At 48.8% G+C, this 19,806-nt stretch overlaps 1 protein-coding gene across 3 annotated transcripts in view; it reads left to right on the top strand.

Annotated features, from left to right (window-relative positions):
- Nucleotides 1-10,467, top strand: part of PRRX1 (paired related homeobox 1) — a 77,192-nt gene extending 66,725 nt beyond the window's left edge. The window contains exons 4-5 of one of the 3 annotated variants that reach the window (XM_035123865.2): nt 4,874-4,945; nt 9,261-9,390. In XM_035123865.2, coding sequence (XP_034979756.2) covers nt 4,874-4,928 — 55 coding nt within the window. In that variant the 3' untranslated portion in view covers nt 4,929-4,945; nt 9,261-9,390. Of the gene's footprint in view, nt 1-4,873; nt 4,946-9,260 lie in introns of all 3 variants that reach the window. The other 2 variants (XM_035123864.2, XM_035123863.2) reach the window with 2 other exon arrangements.
- Nucleotides 10,468-19,806: the final 9,339 nt, after the last annotated feature.

The following is a 19,806-nucleotide window of genomic DNA, read 5'->3' as shown; positions in this document are numbered from 1 at the left end:
AGCACCACTGGCAGCCTCTCGTCGAAGTGTGCTAAGACCGAGTTCGAGACGAGCAAGTCCTTGACTGCCTGGAATGCGGCCCTTTGTCGCTGGCCCCACACCCAAGGGGCCCTTTTATCTAGGAGTCTGTGTAGGGGCTCCGCTACCGCTGCCTTATGGGGAAGGAAGGCATGGTAAAAGTTCAATAGTCCCAAGAATGACTGAAGTTCGGGCTTGCTCTTGGGCGCTGGGGCCTCACAAATGGCCCGTACCTTGTCACCGGTTGGATGGACCCCTTCTGCGTCCACCTTAAATCCCAGAAAGTCCACCTGCGGCACTCCCAGTAAACACTTTTCCCGCTTCACCTTGAGGCCCGCCGTCTGGAAACGGTGCAGGACGGAGCGGAGGCGGTCCTCAAATTCCTCTGGTGTGGGCCCGGCGATCAGTACATCATCGAAGAAGGGGGTGACGCCAGGAATCCCTTTAAGGAGAGAGTCCATTAGATTCTGGAATATGCCTGGTGCCACGCTAACGCCAAATTGCAGCCGCTTTACTCTGAATGCCCCTCTGTGCGTCACAATCGTCTGAGCCTCTGCTGTGGCTTCGTCCACAGGCAACTGTTGATACGCTTGGGCCAAGTCCAGTTTGCCAAAGATTTTTGACCCAGCCAGGGTGGCGAGGACATGGCTGACCACTGGCACTGGGTATGCATGGGCCGTGAGAGCCTTGTTTATGGTGCATTTGTAGTCTGCACAGATGCGGACCGAACCGTTAGGCTTGACGGGTGTGACAATTGGAGTTTCCCAGGGGGCGTTGGGCACCGGCTCCAGCACTCCTTGCTCCACGAGCCGGTCCAATTCCTCGTCTATGCGGGGTTTCAGGGCGAACGGGACCCGGCGGGCCTTGTGCCTGATGGGTCGTACAGCGGGGTCTAGCTGTAGGGCAATGGGGGGTCCTGTATATCGTCCCAATGCCCCATCGAAAACCCCTGGAAACTCTTTGCATATGGCGTCCACGTCCACTTGTAAGCTAGTGCGGTTCACCCCGGTAACGGCTAGCCCCAGAGGTCCAAACCATGCCAGTCCCAGTAAGCTAACGTAGGGGCCCTTAACTACCAGCAAGTCCAATTGTTGCTTTCGCCCTCGATATTGCACCCTGAAGGTCCCCACCCCCATAGTAGGGACCTTACGTTTCTGGAAGTCCCGGAGGGTGAATGGGGCCGGCCTTAGTTTGGGACCCCCATTAGGGCACAGTTCCCTTAATGTTCGGGCCGAGATTATGGATAGAGTTGAACCCGTGTCCAGCTCCATGCGGCATGGGGCTCCCTCTATCTGTACCTCTATATGAATTTTCTCTGTGCTGGGATGGGGCAACTGGAATACCTGGTAGTCCGTGATCTCCGTCGAGTTGCCTTGGTGCATGGTGCCGTGTGACCTGGGGCTCCTGGGTCGGTCATCTGATGCTTGTCGACGTGTGAGTCGAGCCCGACACACCCGGGCGATGTGTCCTAATTTTCTGCACTGCCTGCACTCTGCGTTGCGGAAACGACAGGTCCTCCTCTCGTGGTTCTCCCCGCAGCTTGCACAGTTCCCTCCTTCTCGTCGAGGCTGCTGTGGTGTGTGTGCTGCTTGAGTGCGCCGCTGTACTCTGTGTACTTCCTCCCTGTCAGATTCGGATTCGTCGGTGAGGTCTTCGTGGTAGACCCTCGGTTGGGATGGCGGGGCCGGTCGTGCCTCTTGCGTTGACCTCTCGGCGGCTTCGGTTGCCAGGGCTTCCTCCAGAGCAATCTGGAACGTGAGGTCTTTTTTGGCGTAGAGGCGTCGTTGCAACATCTCGTCCCTCAGGCCACCGACGAGGCGGTCACGAAGCATGTTCTCCAATTCTGAGAAGTTGCATAACCGGGCGGCTTGGCGGAGGGAGGTCACAAACCCAGTTATGGTTTCCCCCGGGGCTTGCCGCTTTGCGTAGAAGGCATTTCGGCAAGCTACCACCGAGGGCTGTGGTGAGAAGTGCTCCTTCAGCCGTTCCATTATTGTTTTGTAAGAGACGGTAGCGACATCTCTAGGTGCAAGGAGAGCCCGGGCGATTTCAAACGTCTCCTCTCCACAGACGCTGAAGAATGTCGCCCTCTTCATGGCATCGTTGGTGACTTCTTTCGCTTGCAGGAGGAAGTTGAAACGGGCGGCGTACCCTTCCCAGTCTCCTGATGCTGGTTTGAATGGCAAGAAGCTGCTGTCGGTTGCCATTCTGGGTTCCTTGGGTCCTGGAGCTGAAGCCTGGATGCACGGTGCGATGCAGCGGTGCAGCAGGTGGCGGTGCTGCGGTGCAGTGCGTGGTGGCGGTCAGCTCAGCAGGATCTCATCCTCGTCGCCAGTGAAATATACTCGGAGTCGAGAGTGAATTTCATGCTCTTTATTCAGCTCATAGTCATCAAGGAGGAGAAGAGAAGACGAATGGCTCTTTTCCCAAAACCATCTGCTTATATACATTATTTACACAATGGGCCTTGCGTGATTGGCTACTTCAGGGCTACACCTGTGGGCCAATTATATTGTGGATTGACTTCTGCCTGCAGCCTGATTGGCTGCTCCTACAGGCCAATCAGGTAGCAGATTCACTTCTGCCAGCCGCCTGATTGGCTGCTCCAGCAGGCCAATCAGGTTGCGGATTCACTTCCACCTGGAGTTGGATTGGGTAGCTCCCGCTGATTCTGAATCCTATTGTTCTAGGATTCAGCTCAGTACATAACAGCTAGCCAGCTGGTATGAAACAGCTCTGGCCTTAATTTGGGCCAAGAGAGATAAGCACGACCAATTCATTTAAAGCAGGGGTGTCAAACTCAAATTCATCGGGGGCCGCATCAGCAGTTTGGTCACCCTCAAAGGGCCGGTTGTATCTGTAGGACTATGTGTCCACTCTTTATTATCATAAATTATTGTCGCTGCATTCAATTATTACTGTTTTTTGTAATAATGTAAGTAATAACTAGCTCTGAAAGCAGAAACATAGTCAGAATAATGGCAAGTAGATATTTAAATGTACAATTATTGTACAGTTTATTGAAAAATGATTTTTGGTAACTGCACTGGGTGGTGGAGGCTCGCTAGGGTTTCATGCAGGACCTTTGCAGAGCTACTAGTACCTGGAGATGCTGGGGTCCTTCTGCATGCAGGACAGATGTTCTGCCAGTGAGCCACCACCCTTCACCAAAGGGACTGGCTGAGGTTGACTCACTGGAGCTGCTCTCCTGGTTCCAGGGTTTAAGGGCCAGAAGTGTGAAGCAGCATCCTATGTTTCTGAGGAGAGGGAGAGGGAGAGGGAGAGGGAGAGGGAGAGGGAGAGGGAGGGGAGGGGAGGGGAGGGAGGGAGGGAGGGAGGGAGGGAGGAAGGAAGGAAGGAAGGAAAGAGGGAGTGGGAGGGAGAGAGGAAGGAAGGAAAGAGGGGAGAGAAAGAAAAGTAGGAAATAAGGAAGGGAATAAAGAAGGAAAGAAAAAGAAAGAGGGAGAGAAGACGGAAAGGGAGAAAGAAGGAAGGAAGTAGAGGGAAAGAAAGAATAAGAATGAGGGAGAGGAAGAAAGATGGGAAGGACGGAAGGAAGGAAGGAAGGAAGGAAGGAGGAAGGAAAGAAAAGAGGGAGCAGGAGGGAGAGAGGAAGGAAAGAGGTGAGAGAAAGAAGAGTAGGAAAGAAGGAATAAAGAAGGAAAGAAAAAGAAAGATGGAGAGAAGACAGAGATAAAGAAGGAAGGAAGGAGAGGGAAAGAAAGAATAAGAGAGAGAGAGAGGAAAAAAGAAAGAGAAGGAGGGGTCGCCGCCTTGATTCAGCGCCAGAAAAGAGCACGAAGGGACCCAGGGGCAAAAAGCATTTCCCATGCAGCGTGAGGCAGCGGGTGTCCATTTTAGGAGAAGTGCGTAAAGCCTCAGAGTTTCACGTTCGTGAGGCTGAGCCGCTGCTGAGCTCACGTTCATGAGGCTGAGCCGCGGCAGGAGGAGGAGGAGGTGAGGCAAGAGGAGGAGGAGGAGGAGGCTACCCTGGTCGGTGCCCGGCAGCACCGTGCGGAGAGTCCCGAGCCTCTGGGATGCAGAAGTGCTCTGTAGCACTTTGAATCCTCCTCCTCCTCCACACGGCGCTGCTGGGTGCTTTGTCTGTGCTTCAGCAGCAGCAGCAGCCGCCGTTTCCAGGCGCCGAGCCATGGCAGGAGGAGGAGGATTCAAAGTGCTACAGAGCACTGCTGCGTCGCAGAGGCTCGGGACTCTCCGTGCGGCGTTGCCGGGCGCTGACCCGGCAAGCTGCCTCCTCCTTCTCCTGCTGCTGTGGCTCAGGGCGCTCCACGCAGCGCTGCTCCGGCCGCCTTTCTATCCCCCCCCCCCCCGGCCCCAGCTGTTTGTCGGCGCTTTGTCGGCGCGGCGCTTCAGCAGCAAGGTCCCGCTGCTGGGTCCCACTGGCTGGGGCGCTCGGCGGGCCACATGACGAGGTCTGGCGGGCCAGATTTGGCCCCCAGGCCTTGTGTTTGACACCCGTGATTTAAAGTCTACCCTCTGCAGAGCCCCAGTTCAGTACCTCCCTCCCATATAGTCCCAACACTCTCTTGCTAGACCAGGAATAGCCAACTTGGTGCCCTCCAGAAGTTCCTGGATACCAAACTCCCATCCTCCCCAGCCAGCATGGTCAATAGTCAAGGATGATGGGAAACAACATCTAAAGAGCGCCATGTTGGCTGCTCCCAAGTCATACTGAGAAGTGGCGGGTGACATCATCATACTTTAATGCCATTTGACTGTGCCACCATCTTGCAAGGGCACCTTACTGTCACGGTGGGTGAGCCTTCAAGTACAAGGTATCTGATGAACTCACTTGCCTTATTATTTCTCCCTCCTTTCACACTTTCTAAAATAGCTCCTCATCCCTCCTAAGATGTTGTTTGCACGAGGGGGTCCCTAATGGATTCTAAGCGAAGACTCTACAAAGGTAACTTTCTGGGCAGAAGTGTCATGGTTGTGGGGCCGTCCATAGTCGCCTGGAGTTCTTCTGGGGAAAGGGTGCCAACTCCACTCCCAGGCCAATTTTGTAGGGCCTCTCGACTCCATCAAGTGCTAGACAGGATGAGGAGATGCAAAAGAGGCATGTGTAACAGAAGCTTCAAGCTTACCTTCTCTTTGCCTTAGCCTCCAATGACGTCACCGCAACAGAATGCACAATAATGATAAAAGCAGGAAAAAGCCTAATAAAATGATCCCTGTTTAGTGAACGATTCTCCCCTTGCCCTTGCCCTGCCCAGACCACCAGCAAGCTTCTAACTCCACTAGTTAGGTCCTTCATGCATGTATGTGAAGAAATTAACTCCACTTTACGTTCCAAATTGCTAGTCTCTTAGGCTGGATCTAGACATGTCAAAGAAGTGATTCAGTTAAAAGCATTGTAAACTCATACAGGGAAATCCAGTAGGGAAAGACGGGACTCCACAGTGCCATCTGGTGGTGTATATGCATATACAATGCATATAAAACCAATCTAGCCGAGTCCTTAGACTCCATCGAAGTTCCTATCTTGGATAGATCCAATGGCAGGAGGCTTAGCTCAGTTTTCTGAGAACTTTGTAGAAGCAGCGTTCATCTCCTCATACTTTGATTCCCCTGCTTTGTGGAATATGAAAGGATTATGGCAGTGGTGGCAGAGTCAAAACCCTTCCCTCCAATGACGGCTGCCTAAAGTCAGCCTTGCAAAATGCAAATTCAGTTACTGAAGCCTTCCCAGAATATTTTATGAGACTTGTGGAGTTAAGATTCTTGTCCATGTGTATCAGTCATCACAGAACAAACAGGCAATAGACGTTTTATATCTGTTCAAGGCTCTGAGCTTTTCAAAATGGGGACAGCTGACATGTCCAACTTGCCAGTCATTGTGGAATTCAGAGCAGAGCAACTGAGTGATTATATTATGAATGTGTGGGCCAGCTACATATATATTGGCTTCAGAAAGCACCACAGCTTAATGGCCACTCTTACCCAAAGAGGTCGTGTATTCTGGTTCATAGATACCACCAGAACCTTCCACCATCCAAAGCAGGGGCAGCAAACCTTAGACCCTTCTGATCAGTGCTTTTTTTTCCCTTTAAAAAATGTTCAGGGGTACTCTCATTTTGACTCAAGAAAACCACCATTTTATAGTTCAAATCGGGGAAAATAAATACAGTAAATGTACAGGAAAAAGTACAGTAAAATACAGTAAAAAGTACAAAGATTCACAAAATGTTTAGGGTTATGCGTCCCCCCAGGAAAAAAACACTGCTTCTGATATTGTTTGACTTCAACTCCCATCAACCCCAGTCATCATGGACAATGGTTAGGGATGATGGGAGCTGGAGTCCGAAAACATTTTTTTTTTGGGGGGGGCACAGATTCCTCATTCCTGGTCTAAAATATAGAGGGCTCTAGAAACACCAACAGAGATCCAGTTGTAAGACAGTTATATTCCAATATCTGCACAGGGCTGATGTGTACACCAAGTTCATCTCCAACTTTGCAGCGAGTGTTGATTTGTAACCCATACCAAGCCACATGTTTGAAGACAGCAATTGTGGGTCTGTACAGTTTGCAGAACATTGATGAAGGATGCTCCAGGAGAAAAGGAAGCCACCTGCTTTTTCCAACGCCTTCCAATTTAGTTCTAAAAGTTTTATTAGATCATTCATCCAAACTGCAGATGGTTGCCATGTCGACAATCTGTCTGTATCCTCATCAACTGTTTGTGATACCACCCCAAAATCATCAACTCTCACCTGTTCCTTTTGGCTACCCTGGCTAAATGCACTATAAATATAAATTTATTGGGAAAGACCTATAGACAAGAATGTAACTCCCACCTCCTTTTCTTTTTTGAGCAGGTGGGGGCACTCTAAAGAACTCTGCATAACATACAGGTGCTTGAGTGAAACTCTGAATATTACTAACATGTGGTATTATAATAGCCAGGTGCAATTCACCATTTCTCAGCTTATCTGATCTATAAAATTTGAATAATAGGGCTATTTTGAAGAATACTTAGGCCAAACTCCATGTACAAACTGAAAGAAGCGACTTTCCTAGCAGAGTCGTACCTTGGAAGTCAAACAGCTTAGTTCCTGAACGTTTTGGCTCCCGAACGTCGCAAACCCAGAAGTGACTGTTCCGGTTTGTGAACTATTTTTGGAAGCCGAACATCCGATGGGGCTCCCACAGCTTCTGATTGGCTGCAGGACCTTCCTGCAGCCAATCAGAAGCCACACTTTGGTTTTCGAACATTTTGGAAGTCAAAGGGACTTCCGGAACGGATTTCATTCGACTTCCAAGGTACGACTGTGATACTTAGTGCTTGGTTTAATGTTGTTGTTGTTGTTGTTGTTGTTGTTGTTGTTGTTGTTGTTGTTAGTGGCTTGATCCTTTCATTTTTAAAAGTGTTGTTTCGAAAGATTCCGTGACATGCTTTGGATTTAATAAATAAAGTAATAATAATAGCAGAATCAGCAAGGGAGGGGGAATTAAACAATGCAGTCCACGAGTATCCATGGATTCAGCAGTGACTTACTTGCAACTTCTATTCTCTTTGATAGGTAGATTGCCTCTACCAAAGCTTTGCTTTAGAACTTGATTTTCAGTGCCAACACACAACAGTGGAACATAGAGTCATAGAATTGTACATTTAAAAGGGACCCCAATAAGTCACCTAGTCCAGCTCCCTGCAACTCAGGAATCTCAACTAGAGCATCCCTGTCAGATAGCCACCCAACCTCAGCTTAAAACCCTTCAAGGAAGGAGAGTCTACCACCTGTATTGTGTATTCCCAAATCCCAAATTGTGTGTATTCCCAAATCCCAAATTGTGGGAGGAGAAGGCTGTCGCTGTGTCTAAGGAGTGGCAGCTGTTTAGGCTCAGTGATATCTCCCTGTTCAGTGATCCTGCCTGTTCAGAAGTTGTGCTGCTGTTCCTATTGTTGTCCTAGCAATGGCACCAGAAAGCCCTTAAAAGAGATGAATCAACTTCCCTGCCATTATCTTCAGCAAGTGAAGCTAGAAGCTGCCCGACAGCTCCCATTTCAGGTGTGCACAGGTAGTGTGCTCCTCCGTGCTCCCAAATCTCAGCCTCACACCTGCAAATGACTGGTCCAATTCTAACCCACACTGGTCTGACTACCCAACACAGAAAGATATGAAGCCGGCTTCCTGAAATCCCCACCTTCTCAAGCAGAGGTTGTCAATGTGCCACCCTCCAAATGCTTTGAACCCCAACTCCCTTCAGCCCCAGACAACAGGGCCAATGGTCAGGGTCCAGGGATGATAGAAACTATAGTCATAGCTGCCAAGTCTCCCGTTTTCCCCGGGAAATCCCCGTTTTTCCAGCTGTTCCTAGCTGAAAAAAACGGATTTTTTTTGTTTTCCCCCGGTTTATTCTGGCGCGGCAGCCATTTTGGAACTGGGCGGAGCATGCTCAGAAGCGACTTTTGATGCTGCTCTGCCCAGTTCCAAAATGGCTGCAGTGCGACTTCTGGCGCGACGGCCATTTTGGAACTGGGCAAAGCAGCATCAAAAGTCACTTCTGAGCATGCTCCGCCCAGTTCCAAAATGGCGGCAGCGCTACTTCCGGTCTGCTATTTCCGGCCCGGCCCCTTATTTCTCTGATAGCAACTTGGCAGGTATGGCTATAGTCCACTACACCTGTAGAGGACCACTTTGCCAAAAAGACCACTTTGGTTATTCCTGCTCTCAGGTAGTTGCCTTGAGACCCAGACATGGTGAAAAGTGGTGTGTCTCTGTGTGAAGTGTCCCAGAAACCATATCTCCTCTTTTCCACGCATGTTTTTCATGCTTCAAATCATGTGCTGAGCATGAGCCCTTTCCGAGCTTTGCAAATATTGGCAGATACGATTGCCAAGTATCTGCAAACATTTGCACCTGCCCCTGGTCTTCAGCCTTTCACAGCAGCTCAATCTATGACAAGCATCCCCAAACTTTGGCCCTCCAGATGTTTTGGACTACAATTCCCATCATCCCTAACTACTGGTCCTGTTAGCTAGGGATCATGGGAGTTGTAGGCCAAAACATCTGGAGGGCCGCAGTTTGGGGATGCCTGATCTATGACCATTTGCCTTGCAAAGCTGGGCCTTCTGAAAACCGAACTTCCGTTAAAAGTTACAAGATCAGGCTAGCTGTGCATTTACCTGAAGAGATCTAATGCAACCTGGTGGCTTAACAAAGGCCATGTTCTGATGCCATTTTTCTTTCTCTCCCCTCTTCTTCTTCTTCTTCCAGCAGTGCCATGGCTTCTTATTCTGCCTCCTGTACCAATGCCAGCCCTGCTCAGGGCATGAATATGGCCAACAGCATTGCTAACCTGAGACTGAAGGCAAAGGAATACAGTTTACAGAGGAACCAGGTGCCAACAGTGAATTAGAGACAGCCGGGGAGTGTGGCCTCCGTTGCTTGAAAGGAAAGCAACGGGCCAAAGGGCCGCCATCTTGCTTGGCAATTCGTCCATGCCCAGAAAGCCAGTCAGCCCAAACTAGGACTCAGTATTGGGAATAACAGCAGGATCCAAATTAAAAGGAAATAGCTTCAAACGTGACTCTTCCCTCTCCTGGAAAATATCGCCACTTAAAGTACCAGCAAGTCTGTTGTAGCTCAATATAGCTCGAGCTTCTTCAGTGAAGGATGCAAGGCTTATGACTGCACTTAAACTTATCCATTTCCTTTCCCCACCTGCCCCATGGACCATGGACCAGTTTCTGGGCCAGCCACTCACCCCTTTTGTTCATAGGCCTTCTGGAAAAAAAAAGAGGATTTCTGGAACCAAAGACCGCATTGTTCATCATCACTAAAGCAATACTGGATCACATTTAAAGTTGTGACTGCCAACACACACCTGGGTGCCTTCGTGTTCATTGCCTGGAAATTATTTTTCTTCTTTACTTCTTCTTGTTAGGAATTTCAGGCCCATCTTGATTTAGAAGTGTGTGTGTGTGTGTGTGTGTGTGTGTCTCACTGTTTGTTCTGCCACGGTCTCTTTGATACTGTTATGTTGGTTGCAGGAGATTTAAAAACGCCAGATACGAAAGTGTGTTATTTTGAACCGATTTTTACCGATGTAGGAATATGCAAGTTTTCAAGTCACACAGAACTACTCATTTTATGAGAATGTTAAGTGTGTGCCCTTGAGGCACTCAAAAGCCTGTGTATGCTCCCAGCTTCTTGGAAAAGAAGAGCAGAGTCCAGTTTTGCAGGTGCTGTCCATGGGAATCAGTTTTCTGTTTAAAAATTGGAGGCCTACTCTGGCACAGAGTTACACAGGCTTACATCCCTGGATTTCGTTGGGCTTAAATGTGTGCACCTCTGTTGGTTTGTGGCCCCACGTAACTTCCTTGCTACTTTTGTTTCATGCCACATTCAACAGTGTTGTCCAGAATCATTTGATTTATATATACTGTATATATTTATATATATAAAATATACATGCAAGCTTTGTGAGTTTTCTTTTTCTTTTTTTATTAAACAAAATAAAATGAACTGAGAGAGCATTCTGGTTGTAAGTGGTCATGCAGCAAACTGCAAAACATAGCAGGACGTTCTCCAGGCTGTCCCCCTCTCCCCGAGACCCCTCTGTTCCTATCAACAGATACTTTTCTTCTACCCAAGGGCCCCACTCACTGGGACTCCACTCCCATCCTTTTAGGCCTATTTTGGAAGAATATTCGCCCCGGATGGAGGTGAGGACACTGCTGAAGGGTCAAGGATGCCCCTTCTCGAGGAGAAAGGAGAGATGGCCAGCTGTTCTCTCATCACCTACCTGAGAGTGCGTTGCTCCACATCATGCAAGGGCTGTAGTTCAGTAGACACCCCCAGGCTGAGTCCCCTTTTTTGCATCTGTTTAAAGGAAGGATCTTCTGAAGGACTGGGAAGGAAGACACATTTGTGCAAGGCCTCGGGGAGTCTCCCTTTCAGCCTTCTCAGATCCAACCTACATTCCATCTTTTAACACGAGACCCACTTTTATTCCACCCACCTTCCAGGTTAAGCCCACCCTTTGCTGTGGGCAACCTTTTTCTATGGGCGGCTGCATTCCCTCCAGGATGATCTGCTGGGGGCTACGTGCTGGGGATGGGCAGGGCCAGAGCAAATAGTGAGTGAGTGGGAGCACAAACTTTCTGGAACTCCCTTCCCTCTCCACCTCTGCTGGTGGAAGGACAGGCTTCTTTCCCCAGAGGTGTGAATGAATTTGCTGCTCCAGGGTGATAAGCTGCAAGGGAGAACAGCAGCCAGCCACCTTTGCCCTTTATTGGTTCTCCAAAGGGGGAATTTTGGCAGGTGCAACTATCAGCTGTTCTCTTGTTCAGTTATATAAAGGAACATTGCCTTCCTTTGCACCCAATCTCTCCCACTCCTCCTGTTGCTCTGCTGCTGGTTTGTTTTGTTTTTTTAAATCAATGCCACGACCCAGGTGGCACTGTGGGCTAAACCACTGAGCCTAGGGCTTGCTGATCAGAAGGTCGGCGGTTCGAATCCCTGTGACGGGGTGAGCTCCCGTTGCTTGGTCCCAGCTCCTGCCAACCTAGCAGTTCGAAAGCACATCAAAATGCAAGTAGATAAATAGGAACCACTATAGCGGGAAGGTAAACGGTGTTTCCATGTGCTGCTCTGGTTTGCCAGAAGCGGCTTTGTCATGCTGGCCACATGACCTGGAAGCTATACGCCGGCTCCCTCGGCCAATAATGCGAGATGAGCGCGCAACCCCAGAGTCGGTCACGACTGGACCTAATGGTCAGGGGTCCCTTTACCTTTACTTCAACCCATATTAGCACAGGGCACAATCCAGACCAGATGGTCTAACTCAGTTTCATATGTTGAGGAAGGAGCCAGTGGCTCAGATTATGTTTTGACATCTCTGTGCTCACTAGCCCTTCCATCCTCCCCTGCCACCCTTAGAAGGTTTCGCTCCCTGACTCCCTGCCTTACTCAGTTCTGTAACTTTGCCTGTCTTTCTCCATCTCCTGATTTCTCCTACCAGGCCTCCGTTTCCCCTGCTCACCTGGAGTCCCTCTGTGGACCTCAACTCTCCCTCTGCCATAAGGTGACACAACAAATGCTCTCCCCTTCGGGGCCGTTCAGTTCACTCCAACTATAATGGAGCTTGCCTGAGAGATCGTCACTGTCACATTGCACGTTCCTTATTATTGAAGGTCACATCAGATCTCCCAGGGAAGAAATGCCATCCTTATCCCCCTTTGCTTTCAATTAGCAGGCAGCAACCCTGGCAAATTCATCAAAATATTGGGCTGCTGGTTTACTCTTGACTTGATTTCCAGGTAGAGGTTATCACTCATCCCATGTTTGTGAAGTTCACAGTGTCCCCAGCACGGTATTTCCTTATGTCCGAGCATGTGTTACAGGAGCACTAAGCTACTTGCCAGTCCAGCACTAAGGATGCTCAGTCAGTAGAGCGTGAAACTCTAATTTGACAGCCTCCATCACCCACAGGGGCACATGATGCATGCAGATTCCATGTAATTCCTTCTGGAAATTTGTAAGTCATAGAGCCATTTCTCCGTTTCCCCATGTACAGGAGACGTACAAAGCCTCAGATTTTCCAGAGCACGGTTCTACTGTAGTGCCGAGTCTAAAAGGGGATGCTTTCCAAAGCAGTCCAAACTGAACTGGCCTGCTTTGTGAAGCACCAAGGCAGGATTTGAGCTGGATCTGACTCTAGGGCACAACCCACTTTTTCAACCCCCTGCATGTGTGAACTGGGGCGGGGTGACTGCATTGTGTGAGCACAGACAGCCTCCAAGATAAGCGAGGGGAGATGCCAAATTCTCCTTGCCTTCCTGTTGCTGTTGGAGAGGAACCTCCTATAAATTGTCCTCAAAATCCAAGCCCTGGCGTGGAAATATGAAGTTTGGAAAGTGGAGATAAACGCTGAGTGAGCACACAGCGAACGCCTCATTTTCTCCACATCAAGAGATTACTTCTGCTCTGTCCTAAATTGAAAATGGATTGTGTGGCAATGTCCCTCCCCCCTGAGAAATAAGACAAAAGAGACAGATGATAGATTTAAGTGGGTGAATAAGGCCACAACTTTATTGGTTACGGATGTTGAGCGGTATTGGCTCAGGCATTGGAACCTAACCGTCTATATCTGACACCAACCCATGTGTTGGAGTCTGGGAGAAATTAACCACCAGAAAGAAGCCCAGTGATGTACATCTACCGGAACACCTCCTGTGGCCACCTTATGGCCCTGACCTCTCCAGGCTCTGGACCAAGCTCCGCCCCCGGAAACCTTTAACGGAATATTTCTCCATTTGCTGGGCAGGTGATGACGCAACCTGCCCCCCCTCTTCATCTTTCTATGCAAATTTCCAATGTCTACCGCCAAACCAAAGTTGTGACGAATTGCTACGAGGTAGGCGAAAAAACCGTCATGGCTAGCCCATGTGGGAAAAGTCCTACCCAGCCCCTGGCCAACCAGGCGACCGACCGGAGTCCATAGCAGCGCCAGCCTAACCTAAAGGGTGGGTGGGTGGGTGAACTGGATCAGCTGGCGAGTGGGGGCAAAGAGGCCGAGTTCCTGCCTCCGAGCAGTTTAAAAGGGGTCAAGCCCCGCCCCCGGCTGACCTAATTGGTCAGCTTGGGGCTAACGGAGGCGGGAACGGCCCATCGCGAGGGGGGCTGACATCTCAGCCCCCCTTGCGAGAGTTGGTCGGGGCCTGCCCACAACGTCACCTCCGTCGCAGGCGCGGAAGTGGGTTTTTCATTCAGTTGGAGGGTCAGGAGCCGGAGTCAAGTGTAGATCAGGGATAAAAACATGGTGCCAGTGAAGTTAACTCTTTATTTAAAACAACCAAACCAGTGCAGGCCTAGTAATCCCAGCATCTCTTCCCAGTTGGTCTTGCCCCAGTGAAACAGTTGCGAGGACTGAAGACCCCCACCTTCCCACAGCTTCCTAAGTCCCCTCCCCTCCAGGGTTCCCCCCCCAAGCAATCAGAGACTGTATCTGCATGCAACCAATCTCTCCTCTGCTCTTTTAATTTCTCTGCGTGTTCCAGGAGACCAGCGGGGAGGAGAGCTAGCAGCAACAGGAGGGGGGGACTATTTTCCAGGATGTCCCTATTGTCCAGGGAAGTCCCAGATTTACAGTAGCCATCCCAGTTTCTGATTTGATCCAGGAATGTCCCGCTTTCCCTTAGGACGTCCCTATTTCCATAGGAGAAATGTTGGAAGGTATGGAGTTATGCAACCCCCAAGCCAAGGAGATGAGTAACTATACAACCTTTGGAAGACAACTAAAGGCAACCCTGTATAGGGGAGCTATTTAATGTTTTATTATGTTTTTATACATGTTGGAAGTGACCCAGAGTGGTTGGGGCAACCCAGTCAGGTGGCTGGGGTATAAATAGTAAAATTATTATTCTTATAGGATAGGACATTCCTATTTTCATTGGAGAAATGTTGGAGGGTATGGAGTTATGTGACCCCTGAGCCAAAGAGATAAGCAACTCAGTCAGATAGGTGGGGTATACACATTGTATTATTATTATATATGACGTCCCTATTTTCATCAGAGAAATGTTGGAGGGTATGCGTCTCCTAACAACCCTCAGGGCCCTTAACAAGCACCAGTTCCCAGGATTCTTTGGGGGAAGCCATGACTTAAAAGTTGTAGAACGCTGCTTTAATTGTACAGTGGTACCTCTGGTTATGAACTTAATTTGTTACGGAGGTCCGTTCTTGAGCTAAAACCGTTCTTATCCTGAGGTGCATTTTCGCTAATGGGGCCTCCCGCTGTGCACACACCCCTGGCACACAATTTCCGTTTGCATCCTGGGGCAAAGTTCGCAACCAGGAGCAGCTACTTCCAGGTTAGCGGAGTTCGTAACCCGAAGCGTTCATAACCAGAAGAGTTCATAAATCAGGTCCTCCTCCCAGGGAGCACGCGTTGCGGTGAGATCATCAAGACTGACCTCACTGCTGTTGTGGGCGGGAGCGATTAGATAACCACCACAACCCGATTGGTGGTCCCTCGGTTGCTGGGGTAATTCTGGCCCATGGGATCATTTCATGCATTAACCGAGGGACCTACAGTATATATACCGCTGCACAATGCGTTGAGCTTCCTCTTTTTGCCTCGTGCATCAGATCACCCACCCACCCTCCCTATATTTAGGGTTCAGGATGACCTTGCTATGCCATCGTGGGTCGTCTGTTTTTGGAACAGGGGCCCAGTAGGAATTTCCCCATTTGGCTGATTGGCCGGTGCCACTTGGGTTTTGCTGGCCGTGTAGCAAATTGTCACAACTTTGTAAGGTTTGGCGGTTAGGCATTGGTTAAAGGTGGAGGGGAGGGGAGGTTGTCACACCTGCCCCTCCAATGCGTGAAAGGGTATTCCGCTGAAGGAATCCAGGGGCTTGCCTTGCTTTTGTCTGATCCCCTTCCAGGGGTTAGGGCCATGCCAGAGCCCCTGGGAGCATTCGGGGCGAGCTTGAGTCTGAACCTGGTCCAATGCTTCCCCAGGATGTTTACCCTTACTTGACCTCTGCCGCAGTCCAGGTGTCAGTGCTGCCCTGCTGAGGTCAGGTGCAGCTAGTCGGGAACCAATGCCTAAGCAAACCGCTCACGATCTGTAACTTGTGGCCAAAATAATGCCAATAACCTTAGACTAAATTCTGTGTCAAGTGTGTCTTTATTTGTTGGGGGAGGTCTTGGGATCTTGGGATCTTAACACGCAACCAGAGGTACCATTGTATAGCGCAGATCAGGCCTGACTCCTGCCACGAGGCAGCATGAAGCAGCCACCTTGGATGGCAGAAGCCCCCGAGGCACTGGTGGAGAAGCAAAACCACAATTGGCACCGATTTCCAACGAAAACTCACGAAAGGCACAAAACCTCCCAAGATTTTGGCAAGATCTCACCAGAAATCAGCACCGGCACCCACGCCGCTTCTCTGGTGGTGGGGTACAGTGGAACTTCCCGTTTTTTCATCTCAAGTGGCAAAACGGGACACCCACCCCCACTTAGTGCAGACCAGGCCGCAGTATAACTTTCCCACGCCTGTTAAATTACAAGTCCCGGTAATGAAAAGCTCCCTCTCTGGGGAGCAGATTCCACCATCAAGTATCACTCATTCTGGCATAGTTTGTAACACACGATCAGTCCTTGAATGGTTATTTGCTTTAATTTATCTTGAGTGCAGATTTGGAGTTTGCTTGTTATAAAATCTCCCCATCTACTTTCTTTCCCTTCCATATATATATATATATATATATATATATATATATATATATGTGGCTAAGTAAGCCAAAGGGTGACGAATCAGTGTAAAGCTGGTGTTGAATACGTATGCTAAATGTCTTCTGGGGCTGCAGAGAGAGCAATATGACAAAGCTGATTAGTATCATTCAAATAGGCAGAGTATAAACTTAATGGGAATCATCTATGTACATTCCTTCTAAAATCTTGCCTCTAAAAAATGACTCCAAATGGTAATGGTAACTTTACAAAGCAGGGTGAGGAGGGTGCTCAGAGATCAGATGCATGAACCCCCTCTTAGTTGGGGGTCAATTATGTTCAGGACCCAAAATCACAGGACATAATAGGCACAGCCTGGAAGCTATACGCCGGCTCCCTCGGCCAATAATGCGAGATGAGCGCGCAACCCCAGAGTCGGTCACGACTGGACCAAATGGTCAGGGGTCTCTTTACCTTTAGTGTGACAAATATACAGTACTTGTTTGTTCTTCTGTTGGCATTGTTGCCTCTGAGTTGACATGAAGAAGAGCAGAAGTTTGGGGGGAAATAGAAGGAGAAGGCTGAAACCATTCCAGGCGCCATGGTTTGGCATCTACTTGAGAATCTGGGGTGGGTGTATTTTTAATTAACCCAGGTCTCTGGGCCTGTATATCTGCCCTCACCTCTGGGGCCAATGGAAAAGTGTAGAACATTTATACAATACTAGCTGGCCCTGCCACGCGTTGCAGTGGCTAATCCCTGTGATTGCCCCCACCCTGTCCTGATCCATGACCTATTCTGTTACTCCCCCCCCCGGCTCATCCCTGTGAATCCCCCAACTCTGTCCCGACCTACATCCCGTCCCCTCCTCCCCCAAACCCCCACCCAGGCGAGTCAGTACCTCCATTCGTCCTAGTCTGTAAAGGCCTGTTTTCAGTTGGTTGCTGTGGAATGTTGTGATGTCACCGATTGTCTGCAGCCAATGGAGACGCTGCTTCTCCGTTATATTTCCCAGCATGCACTTTTATCTGTTTCGTGTGTTCTGAAACACAGGTTTTTTGGGGTTTTATGTTGCACAGGTGTGACATCTGTTTTAGCAAACTTTATAAGAACCTTCGGACAGTCGCTTGGGACGTTGTGTCAAAATTTGAAGGCGGTGAAGCGGTTTCGGAGGAAAGTGGATAATAACCCACATGCCCAGTTTACAATTATATATATATATATATATATATATATATATATATATATATATATATATATAGATTGAAGATTAGAAAACAAAATGTGGCTCTAGCGTTGCTTCAACATGTTCTGGAGATGCTGAGATGGTGCCAAACTGCCAATTACCACCTTGGCCGAGTTCCTGAGCACATTCTCTTCTAGGCTGAAGTAGTGCTGCTCTCTGGAGCACATCAGAAGCTCTAAACCATAATATGAAAAGAAATATCGAGTCCTGTCCTCTTACTGCACAACAGTATTGTATCGGCCTTTATTTTACAACACGTTTAGAGGATGATCCCCTATCCTAAGGGCAGTTGGCTGACTTAATGTGAACCAAGTGGGGTTTTTTTCCTGATATGGAGGAAAGCATCTCAAGAATCTTAGTTTGTATTTAAAGAACATTTCTGGTAGAAATGTGTGGAACGCTCCCCTTTATGTCCATCGACTGCTCTCTGCCTTTATTATATTTTTGCCTGTGGTGTTTGGTTCTCCAGGGTTGCCACACCACCTGCTATGAAAGAAAACACTATAACAAATACAGCTCCCAATGGAAATTTTCATTGACTTCGAATTGCTGCTCTACAGTGCTATCTGGTGCCACATTTTTATAACGCATTTATAACATTATAAACTGACCTGTGTAGCTGAGTCCAAGGACTGCTCCAATGTTTTTAGATTATCTCCCCACCCTACCCCCACCCTTCAACCGTGGAAATCTTCCCTAAAGAGCCATCTCCTTCCTCAAATCCCTTCTCAAAACCCTCCTGTTCCTTGAGATTTACCCCCAGGTCCTCAGCCCCGGTTGTAACCAAGCAGAAGAATCCCTCATGGTATTTCCTCAGAGTCATCTTTCACTTCTTCTTCCCCACTTTTCAATCAACATTGCAACCACTTGGGGGTCAGGGACCTGTTGTTGCTGTTATTGTGTATGTGTACAATGTACACATATAAAAAGGTAAAGGTAAAGGACCCCTGACAATTAAGTCCAGTTGCGAACGACTCTGGGGTTGCGGTGCTCATCTCACTTTAGTGGCCGAGGGGGCCGGCGTTTGTCCGCAGACAGTTTTCCAGGTCATGTGGCCAGCATGACTAAGCCGCTTGTGGCGAAACCAGAGCAGCACAGGGAAACGCCATTTATTTTCCTGCCGGAGTGGTATCTACAGTGGTACTTCGGTTTATGAACACAATTGGTTCCGGAAGTCTGCTCATAAACGGAAGTCTGTTCATAAACTTTCCCATTGAAAGTAATGGAACGTGGATTAATCCGTTCCAGACGGGTCCGCGGAGTACTCAACCTGAAGCGTACTTAACCCGAAGCATGGGTGTAACTGGTTCCGGAAGTCTGTTCTTAAACTGAAGCGTTCATAAACTGAAGCGAACTTTCCCATTGAAACTAATGGAAAGTGAATTAATCCGTTACAGATGGGTCCGCGGCATTCGTAAACCGAAAATTCATAAACCGAGGTGTTTATAAACTGAGGTTCCACTGTATTTATCTACTTGCACTTTGACGTGTTTTCGAACTGCTAGGTTGGCAGGAGCAGGGACCGTGCAACAGGAGCACACCCCGTTGTGGGGATTCAAACCACCGACCTTCCGATCGGCAAGCCCAAGAGGCTCAGTGGTTTAGACCACAGCGCCACCCAAGTCCACACCCACCTTGGTGGAAATGTATCAATAATGAGTGAATATTATTTCTGGGTTGCCATCCTATGAAAAGTATGAAATGTTTGCATTGACATGATCACTATTTATTTTGGATGGGGGGGGGGGCTTCTGAATACAGCTCTGTCCCTGGAGGATCAGGTCACCTTGGGGGCCAGAAGAGCCTTTTACCACCTGCAACTGGTCCAACACTCACAGCAATTTCCTGGACCGGGAAAGCCTTGCCACAGCAGTTCGTGCATTGCTTACTTCAAGACAGAATTTCTGCAATGCACTCTATGTGGGGTTTCCCTTGCACTTGATCAAGAGGGTGCAGAATGCTGCCGCACAATTGCTGACAGGAGTGAGGCCTTCTCAGCATATAACACTTGGATCTACACTGACCTGTTTAATGATATTAGAACAATATTAGACACATTGTTCTAAAACGTCATAGGGCATACTTGTAAATCAAAAGTGTTTCTTACCTTTCTTTTGACAGAGAAAAGCAGTTTCCCAACTACTGGTTGCTGGTTGCTCTGTTGTCAAGCCTACGGGAAAGCTATTCCTCCCCTGGTTGCAGCAAGAGCAGAGAAAACAAGGAAGAGTCCTTTTTAATGAGTTTACTCAATCATAATAGCGAGAGACAAAAGAACGCAGCCAGCCTCAACAATGGTCTTGCTCCAAACTGGGCTGCTTCCTAGCAACAGCATC

This window comes from Zootoca vivipara, chromosome 7 (assembly GCF_963506605.1).
Source record: "Zootoca vivipara chromosome 7, rZooViv1.1, whole genome shotgun sequence".
NCBI lineage: Eukaryota > Metazoa > Chordata > Lepidosauria > Squamata > Lacertidae > Zootoca > Zootoca vivipara.
This window is presented reverse-complemented; position numbering and strand designations above follow the sequence as displayed.